Source organism: Musca domestica, unplaced genomic scaffold (genome assembly GCF_030504385.1).
Source record: "Musca domestica strain aabys unplaced genomic scaffold, Musca_domestica.polishedcontigs.V.1.1 79, whole genome shotgun sequence".
NCBI lineage: Eukaryota > Metazoa > Arthropoda > Insecta > Diptera > Muscidae > Musca > Musca domestica.
The window spans coordinates 3016845-3027467 of NW_026712406.1; the positions used below are offsets into that span (position 1 = coordinate 3016845).

Sequence of the window (10623 nt, forward strand, 5' to 3'; positions counted from 1 at the left end):
TTTTCAACAATTTTTAAAAATTTAAATAATTTTTCATTCAACATTTTCAATTCCAAAATTGGTTTGATAGTTCATTGTCCCAGCAGCTGTGACGACACGTCCACATATATTATCTACCATAACAGACTCCGTATTTCTTTCAGAATGTTTCTTTCAGACGATACAAAAATAAATGCTAACGACGCATCGCAAAATGTGAAACCCCCCTAGTAATACGACAAAATGTCATCAAACAACAACAGACCAACACCAGAGAAATATCAACCCTGCGCAGTAGCTAACATCTGTCATTTTACATTCCACTCTAATTTTTCTGACTGTCTGTGGATTATATTCTACATTTCATTTTCAACTTTCTTTCGTGGCATCAATAGTTTTTAATTTTCATTGAGGAACAAAACAATTGATAAAAGCGGTAGGTGGAAAATAGAGTGTTAATTGAACGTCAGTAGTGACAGAAAAAATAGTGTGTGTGCATGAAATTTTCACAAGGAGAAAAATATTTCATTATTTTCACAATCGAATTGTTCTAGAACATTTGACGGAGTTGCTGAAGCGAGCAAGAAGTCACACACGGGCAGCGGAACAAAAAAAAAATACACAAAATAAAATGCGAAAAACGCATTCCTCATTAGTGCTTTTATTAGCCGCGGCATTGTGCCTGTTAATTGGGCCAACTATTGCCAGTGAAGCAGAATCAAATTTCAACGACGACGACGATGGAGTCGTTGAAGCAGTTCAGGTAAGTGAAATTGAAGAAAAAATGTTAACTTTATGGCATTACTACAGTTCATCTTGTGACCCAGTTGCATAGTTCCTCCTCCATACCGGCCGGAGTCAGTTGTTGATGGAGGGGCCACAATATGCATTTGTGCCAATGTTGTTTTTCGCTCTATGGCCAAGTACACGTCAGTCTTTCTGATTTGTGAATTTTCCCTCATATAACGGCGGTGGTGGTGGTTGATTGTTGCCTTTTCTTGTTGTTGCTGTTTAATTAAAGGTAGATAGACAGTCCAGTGTGAATTAGTAATTCGTTTTAGTGTCTTTTCCTCGTTCTTTGGATTAATCAATTAACACATTTTTTCTTCTTTGGTATTTCCCTTTTCAATAGTAAACTTTATTTCATGTTCGTTCATTGAACTGTTCGTTTTTCCTCTCTGGCGGGTGTCGGTGCATGAGGGTGTGTATATGTGTGTGTTATGCGTGAATTTCGTTTGTGGGGTTAAGGGTGACATAACCTCATTTTTCGTTGTTTGTTTTCTCTTGTTGGGTTTGTTGGTTGTTAGTCGGTATGAAGTGCAAGCGATTCCATTAAAAACAACAATAGTGTTGCCAGATTAGTATGTATCACTTGTTTTTGACCAAGCAAAAGATGGAGAATACATTTATTTTGTCATAACATTTGTAACAATTCGAAAAGTTCGTTGGAGACAGTTTTAAATTTGAAGTTGTTTTAAACAAATACTTCTCAAGAGATTGGCATTACATGCTAAAGTTTGAGGTCGTATTTGGCTGCAATTTGAAATTTGGAGCTCTACTTGGGTTGAAGACAGCATGGCCGAATTGGGGTCAAATGAAACCCATACCACCAAAAAATTGTTTTTATAACCTCCACCATAGTATGGTGGAGTAAGTTTGTCATTCCCTTTGTAACACCTCCAAATATACATTTTAGACCCCACAAAGTATATAATTTTTGATCAGCATAAAATTCTATGTGGATTAGCGATGTCCGTCTGTGGAAATCACTCTATCTTCCGAACGAAATGAAGTAGGTTGATAAAATTTTACTCAAATGTATTATTATGCCTGCAGAACTTTTGGTAGTGAAAAGGGCCATGTAGGTCCACGTTTTAGTACAGCCCCCATATGATGGTACCTCCTTATTTTCAGTATTTTGGTGATTTAAGCTATATTATTCAGCGGAAATGTTTCAAATTTAGTATTTGAAGTTCGTAATGGATACTACAGCCTATGACAGAAATTGTTTGTGCGGGTCCACGTCTTCGTATAGCCCTCATATAACTGCACCTCCCGATATTCGGTATTTTGATGATTTTAGCGACATTATTCACCGGATTTGTTTAAAATTTTGTAATTTTAAATTCTTATGGATATTAAAGCCTATGACAGAAAATTGTCTGTTCTGGTCTACGTCTTCATATAGCCCTCATATAACTGTACCTCCCGACATTCGGTAGTTTGATTATTTTAGCAACATTCACCGGAATTGTTTCAAATTTGGTATTTGAAGTTCGTAATAGATACTACAGCCTTAGACAGAAAATTGCAGGTTCACGTCTTCGTATAGCCCCCATATGTCGGTATCTCCTGATATTCGGTATTTTGATGATTTTAGCAACATTATTCACGGGAATTGCTTCAAATTTGGTATTCGAAGTTCGGGTACTACAATATATGACAAAAACTGTCGTATGCCGGTCCTCTTCTTCGTATATTCCCCGTATAACGGTTTTCATCTAAGAGGTAGTTTTCGGAATTTTTTAAGTTCCTTCCAAATGTTTTTTTTAAGTTCGGCCCGGCCGAATTTTGTTTGCTTTTTTACATGTTTTGTATCCTTCATTCCCAAATATTCATCCTACACCACTCAACACAGTATATCAATTCTGTAGCAGCGTATCTTTCTAAATAGATAAAATATTGGCAGATGGACCCTATTCCAACTTTATTTGTGTGTTGATGTCCATCTGTTTTGCTTTTCCAAAACAGTCCACGTCTTCTGAAGTCATTCGAAAGTCATAACCACATATAATCAGCATAACCGGACCCATTATCTATTGCACATAAATTTTAGAGTTTTAGAATGAACTAGAGTTATTTATAGTTTAATTGTATAACACGATATGGAAAAGAATTCTCTATGTAGCTCTACAAATCTTAAGCCGTAGAACCATTTTTATCTGCGCAATTAACTGATGTTAGAACTAAATATTTGTGAATGTTCCTTAACCAGTTTCTAACATTCAGCACAATGTCAGTGATTGAGCTGGGTTTATTTCTACACTACTCTTTTGAGTTCTTTCTATTTTTTAGAATTTTCGTCCATTCCCATTAAAATAAACATTGAATTTCATATGACGTATCAATTCCATATCATCGTAGTTGAGCAAATGAAGATATGCGACGTGACCACTTTGGACAATGACACGTTCTGCGGTTAGGAGTGAGTGAAAACCATAAATACTTCGAACATCATGAACATGATGGCAAATAATAAACTTAGAATCAGCTTCGAGTTTCGAGGAAAACCTCTATAAAATAAATTGCGGAATGATTAAGTTCATTGTAACTCTACGTGTTTATTCATGGATCATATAAGCTTGGCTTGGCCGACCGCTAGTCCAAACAACCATAACTTTCAAAGGAGAATTTTTATTTACAGCTCTTTGTTTCTGTCTGAAATATTTTTAATTATGTGTGCAATTGGAACGCCTAGCCCATTTCATAAGCAGAATAATTTTCTTAGTATTCTCAGCGAAAACCACAAATACTTCATTTCTTCAATGCGGATGTGGAAATACATTCCAACCCCCTTTTTTTTGGCTGAAAACCAACATAAATTTTCATTTTTAATGCGTTCATGATATTGCATCCGAAATATGTTTCAATTGTTTTCAATTTAAATTAATATTCACTATCTGGTGACTGCATTTTTCTAATACTACTTTGGACTTTTGTTACCCCTATTACGTGTGCCAATGGACGTTAGACAAAGCGATATAAAAAAATAACCAGTCACTTTTTATTCCAAATATCAGTGACGTAGATTGTGGTGACAAATGCCGGTCAGCATGTCAATCTTAATTAAAAATTTCCCCCCTTTCTGTGGGTATGGGAAGCTATTTTTTTTTTTTTTTTTGTTTCTATGCTGTGTATTTTGTGGTTATAGTGGTTAGACTAAAAAATATAAATAAAATTAAAGACTGAAATCACTGTGATAAGGGTGTTATCGTTATCTAAAATTAGGTCAAAATAAAACTAAAAAGTCTTAAATGTGAGGCTATTAACACCTGTTGTGCTCTTCGACACCTACATACACTTTATCCTATAGCTCATTCCACTCAAACTTTGAATTGGCGTTTGGCAATAGAAGCCAAGAAACACGTACGTACGTGATAAAAGCGTAGACAAAGTTAAACAAATCCCCCGTGTCATCGCATTTTTTTCTATTCCAATGTATAGTTGCTGACTTTTTATAACGTGACAATGGTTTTCTCCTCCATCGTTTTAGATAAAACACTGATAATAATCCACAAACAAATATTTGCCGAAACTAAATTCAACGATATATTTAATACATTTTCCCTTTCTCTTTTCTTTTCCATTTACCATAGGATGATACACCCGCCTTAGCCACCGATGAAAATGGTGAAGAATTAGTGTACGAAAGTCCTAAATATGATCCTAAGCAATTCCATTTTGTCGATCATTTTGACGACATTGAAAAATCACAAAAGTTATGGGTAAAATCTCAGGCAAAAAAAGATGATATCGCAGAAGAAATCGCCAAATATGATGGTGTCTGGAGTTGGGAGGCACCACAGCGCATTGTTTGGAAAAACGACATTGGTTTGGTATTGAAATCCAAAGCTAAGCATGCAGCCATTGCTTCCAAACTATTGAAACCATTCACATTCAAGGAGGATAAGCCTCTAGTTGTACAATATGAAGTTACCTTACAGGTATGTTTTAATTAACGTTTTCTTGGGTTTTCTTTTCTTATACATTCTCTTTTGTATATTTCTTTGGTATTTTTCAGGAAGGTCAAGAGTGCGGCGGTGCCTATATTAAATTACTTTCAGCCAACAAAGCCACAGATGACCTTACTAAGGTAAGTATCCTTAAGGAGACACTCATAATCCCTCATTTTTTACTAATTTCCTTTGGTCATGTTGTGTCTTTGCAGTTTAATGACAAAACTCCTTACACAATTATGTTTGGACCTGACAAGTGTGGCAATGACATAAAAATGCATTTCATTTTCCGTCATGTTAATCCTATTAACGGTAGCATTACTGAAAAGCATTGCAAAAAACCAAAGTAAGTATATATTGTCATGAGTGTTTATGTTCAGCATTTAAAATTGCCATTATTTAATTTGAAACAGGGATCGCTTGGAAGAACCTTTCAAGGACAAATTACCTCATTTGTACACATTGATCGTACGTCCCGATAACACTTTCGAAATCCGTGTGGACCATAATATCATTAATGAAGGTTCTCTTTTGAGCGAATTCACACCACCAGTTAACCCACCACGTGAAATCGATGATCCTGAGGATAAGAAGCCCGAAGATTGGGACGAACGTGAAAAGGTTGGTATTGGCGTTGAGATAATAAGGGGGCGTTTTCAATAACATATTTTTCACAGATTCCAGATCCCACAGCTCAAAAACCTGAAGATTGGGATGATGATGCCCCACCACAAATTCCCGATCCAAGTGCTGTTATGCCCGGTGATTGGTTGGAAGAAGAACCAGAAATGATTCCAGGTATGCTAAAGATTTTTTAAGGAAACACGAAACTAGCTCTATGTTCAGTCAAAGTAATTAAAAAGGCGTAAAATGTTGGACTATTTGATTGAAATACGTCATCCTACGTACATCAGAAAAAAACTTTTTAATGTAATTTATAATTTGTAATTTAAAGCCGGATTCGGATTTGATACAAATTCCTAAATTTTACATCCTTTTCGACTGTCACATGACAAAATGAATTTCCTCAATTTTGAATCTTTTCAACTATTGTTCTTAATTTGGTTCATAACAATTACAGTATGGTTTAAGGGATAATATTAGATTGGGATGTTGTCCTAAATCCTCATCAGTACAAATATTTTAGTTTTCATTTAGGTATATTTCCCCTAAGCCTTTAAATAAGTCAGAAAATTCCATATTGTCACTATCGCAACATACCTTTCGATTCGCGTATTCATAAATCTTTGTATCATTTATTTATTTTCAGATCCCTCAGCTCAAAAACCTGACGATTGGGATGTTGATATGGACGGTGAATGGGAAGCACCTTTGGTTGATAATCCTGTCTGCGAAAAGGTTTCTGGATGTGGCAAATGGAAGGCTCCATTGATTGCCAACAAAGAATACAAAGGCAAGTGGCGGGCACCTATGATTGACAATCCCGATTACAGAGGCAAATGGTCACCTCGTAAGATTCCCAATCCTGATTTCTTCGAAGACCTTACACCCTTCAAAATGACACCCATTGTAAGTCTTCCCAAATTTAGGCCTTTTTATTTTTATTCTAAAATTTCGCTTTATTTGAATAGGGTGCTGTTGGTATTGAATTGTGGTCTATGTCCAATGAGATTCTGTTCGATAATATTATCATTACTGATGATTTGGATGTTGCCATTGATTATGCTGCCAAAACATTTGATTTGAAACGCAAATACATTGACAAAGAATCGGTAAGTTTTGTATTAAAACAGATATATGGAATATCCTTTTGAATTTTTTTTTAACATTTATAACAAAAAAAAAAAAAAAGAAAACTTGGTGGCATCGTTTGATGCGCCACATGAACTATAAGCCCGGGTGGTGGGCCTTGTATTTCCTTTATTGTTCCATACCAATTGGTGGTTATATCTATTATTTATATCGCAGAGCCGTTGAAGAAGAGGTTACCATAAAAAATTAATTTTTTGAAAAGAAATTATTGCCAGAACTATTAAATGTATATTGAATTTTTATTTTGTAGTTTTACACTTTAGTATCGTAAATGCTTTTTATTTATAGCACATTTTTTTGTTTTGCTTTTTTCTCCCAAACCATTTCATATGTAGGATACATTCTTGAATAAGGTCATGACATACGGTAAAGACAATCCATGGTCATGGCGTATTGCTCTTGTCTTGATTGTTACCCCCTTGGCATTCTTCTTCTATCGCTTAATGAGCGGCAAAAAGGTAAATAATCAAGCTAGATTGTAATTTAGGTGCTTTTGAAGAAATCTCATGATTTAATTGATGGCTTATTAACATTATTTTCATTATTAATAAAAAACAATATTAGGATACTACTGCTACAGACAAAAAGACAGATGCTGTACAACCAGATGATAAACCATCAGAGAATAAAGAAGACTCAACAGAAGAATCTAGTCCCAAAACGAAAAAGTCTGACTTAGAAGTTAAAGAAGGTGCAGATGCCGCAGATAATGAAGAAGATAGTGGTAAAGATTCCACCGAAGATGTTGACGGTGGAGCTTCTGAAGAAAAAGAGACTGAGGTATGTTGCGTTTATATTCGTCAATTATGCTATTGACATATGTTTTGTCATTGATCTCATCATAATTGTAATTGGTTCTTATCTAATCCTGTCTCTCTTCTTTTTTTTTTCTTTTTTAGGAAACGACTTCAAATAAGCCACGCAAACGTCGTGTGCGTAAGGATGCCTCCTAATTGTCATCACATCACGCAATAATTTAAATTATTTTGATTAGCAATTTTCTCATTAATTTTAAACATTTCTAAGAAAATTTTTTAACAAAACTATTCCAAAAAGAACTCAACAATTGCATTTGAAATAATGGCCAATTGTTGTTGGTAATTCCAAAAAATCTGAAGAGTGAATATGCAAAATGACAAGAAACAATCAAATTGCAAAGATTTAGAAAGATAAGAAGAGGAATGCAGATAAAAGCAAACAAAACAATGGATGGAAAGATGGAGTAGTTTCCTCGAAATAAAGCAATTTCCTAGGCATTTTTTTATTTATAGGTTTCTGCTTAATTTAATGAAATTCCAAAACAAACATGCCAACAACAGCCTTTTTAACCGAAACCATAGAAAAGGGCTTAATGACAACAACAGCAACAACATACATTAACTTAATTACTTGGTAAAACTTGCTGGGAACTTGTACGAACTGTTAAGTAATTTAGAGATTGTGTGTTAAAGCTATTTCGGGTGTTAGGTTTGTTGTAAAATTTACTTTTTGCTTAGTGTGTGTGGTGAGTGAAAGAAGAATTTAGTATTAAAACTTAAAGAATTTGTCATTCGTTCATTCATTCCTTCTTCCTCCACAGCACGGCAAAAATGTTTGAATTTATTTCATTTTCTATTTCTACTTAAATTTTTTCTTCCATTGTATGTCATGGATAGCAATTTAATCTATTAATTTAACCTTTACTATCATTTATTTTCTTTAAAATAAGATTTTTGTTTTCAATTGTTAATTTTTCCATTGCTATTCGTTCAATAATCTAATATGCCTCTTTCTTTTCACTTTTTGCATACTGGGTTTATTACAAATGAATTTACATAAATGTTACTTATTTATTTAAAATAAGTGTGTGTAAAATAAATACAGAATATAAAAAACAATACAAAATCTCCAATGCCTTTAAAATTGTTTTCTTTAGTTCGCGCTGAAAGCAGATTGATAACGAAACGCCAATGCAATTCAACATCTACAGTACACTCCTTTTGCTAATGTAAGATTCCAAATGTTATAGACTTTTTCTTTTAATTTAGCTATTGTTAGCAGCAATATATTTATGAATAACTGTGCCCCTTGCCAACTTACATCTGTCCCCACCCAATATTCTATCGTAGAAACATTTAAATTAGTTAAATTCCCAAAAAATTAATATCGAATTGAAATGGAACTCTACAATACATACCATGGCTGAACACGGTCATAACAAATAGCTTGGGTTAAACATTTTTGTTCATTAAATCCCGTTGTTCTTTGTAATGATTTAATCGAACGATTTTTTTTTCAAATCGAAAATCGTATTATCCTGCTTGTTTTGTTATAAGCGTGTTCGCCCTAAACTATCACATCTATATTTAAACGAAACAACAACAAAACAGTAAGCAAAGTTTTATTAAATAAACTCTGTAATAACATAACAACAACAATAATAATAATAATGAAATTTAAATAATTTAATTATTAAAATAAATAATAAATCAATTTTATTTAATTTATACAAACAAGAGAATTATAATAAAAAGTAACGAAAAAAGAAAAAAACAATAAACAATATACATCTGATTATTTGTTGCTGTCTTTTATTTTCCCATTAGCATTTTAGCTATTTAACATAATAATCATTATGGCATTGCAATTAATATTCAATGCTAAATGTAATATTTAATTGTGCAGCAACAAAAAAAAAAAATCATGGACAAAGCACGACAACAAAAACTGAATACACCGCCAACCAATCAACCCAGCAAAGGAAACGGATATACCATGCTAGGATATGGTTTGTATATTTATAAATTTGTGGTTGTTGTAAAGCTGTCGTACGGGCGATTTTGTTTTTTCTACAATAGAGATGTAATTTTTGTTATTACAGAAGGATATTATTTGATCACAAATAATCAAAGAAGGTGAAAGAACTGTTTCAGGTCATCTTTGTATGTGTTGTAATATTTGATGTCCTATTATGTAGAATGTTTGAAAAAATATGTTAACAATTCGCCTGCTATGGATTTTCGAATGGTAGCTCTTCCATTCTTTTTTATTTTACCAAGGTATATTAAGTTTGTCATTCCGTTTGTAACTCATGGAAAGAATCATAGTAAACCCAACAAATTTTCTTGATCAGCGTAAAATTCTAAGTTCGGCTTGCCAACCGTCTACTGCAATGACGCTAGAATCCAACCATTTGCAATAAGAAGCAGAAACTCTGCACAGAAGTGTCCTTTGTCTGAATGCATGTCAAGTTCGAAAATGGGCCATATTGAATATCCGATATTCGCAATGGTCCGAACAATGATCCGATCCCTAGCCGAAGAAATGGTCTGATCTCTAATGGGCCATATTGAATATCCGATATTCGCAATGGTCCGAACAATGATCCGATCCCTAGCCGAAGAAATGGTCTGATCTCTACCATCTTTAAAACAGATCTTGTGTTAATGGATATATCGAGAAATACCGAGTCTGAATGGAATCGGATGTTAATTTCGCAGTTTACAAGCTTCGTGGATATTTAAAATTGTTACCCTTGTGAGGGAGTGGACCGATGTATCCCATCTTCAAAGCAGATCTTGTTTTAGTAGATAATGGGATATGTGAAGTGTGAAGAGAACCGGATGCGTATTTCGGATATTATAATTGTTTTGGTACTCCAAATTGTCCATTTTCGCAACTGACCTAGCACTGATGCAAATATTAGGTTTTGCAAAGTGGAGCAAAATCGTTTCTGTGCAAAAAACATATTTTTTGAAAATTTCGACCTTTTGTTGGAGGAGGTACCAAAAGGAGTGGTACTAATATAAATATTTTGATGTGTAAAATTTGAAGACAATCGGACTCTTACATCACATTTTATGAAATTTGTAATTAATCAAAATTTTGAACATTTGTGGGAGTGAAGCGATATTGTCCATTTTCACACCTGACCTAGCACTGGTACAAATATTAGGATTTGCAAAGTTGGAGAAAAATCGGATCATACTTTCTCTTTCTATGCAGTAAAATATTTTTTTGAAAGCTTACCAGAAAAGGTAAAGGAAGGAGGTACCAGAAAGAGTGGGCCGGTATTGCCCATCTCCGAACTCAATCTAAATTTGATAATAATATTGAACCAAATCGGATACTCCCTTCGAGAGTTACGGACATCGCT

General features: G+C 34.0%; 1 protein-coding gene across 2 annotated transcripts; it reads left to right on the forward strand.

Moving 5' to 3' along the window:
• Window positions 1-259: 259 nt before the first annotated feature.
• Window positions 260-9044, forward strand: LOC101892312 (calnexin). Of its 2 annotated transcripts, none has more exons than XM_059130699.1 (12): window positions 260-415; window positions 534-742; window positions 4356-4703; window positions 4781-4852; window positions 4928-5061; window positions 5129-5336; window positions 5393-5513; window positions 5986-6245; window positions 6308-6448; window positions 6529-6660; window positions 7053-7268; window positions 7388-9044. In XM_059130699.1, exons 2-12 carry the CDS (start codon window positions 611-613, stop codon window positions 7439-7441), a joined length of 1818 nt encoding a protein of 605 aa, XP_058986682.1. In that variant the 5' UTR covers window positions 260-415; window positions 534-610; the 3' UTR covers window positions 7442-9044. The 2 variants fall into 2 exon arrangements, with proteins under 2 accessions (XP_058986682.1, XP_058986683.1); XM_059130700.1 differs by lacking the exon at window positions 6529-6660 and adding an exon at window positions 6824-6946.
• The last annotated feature ends 1579 nt before the right edge of the window (window positions 9045-10623 follow it).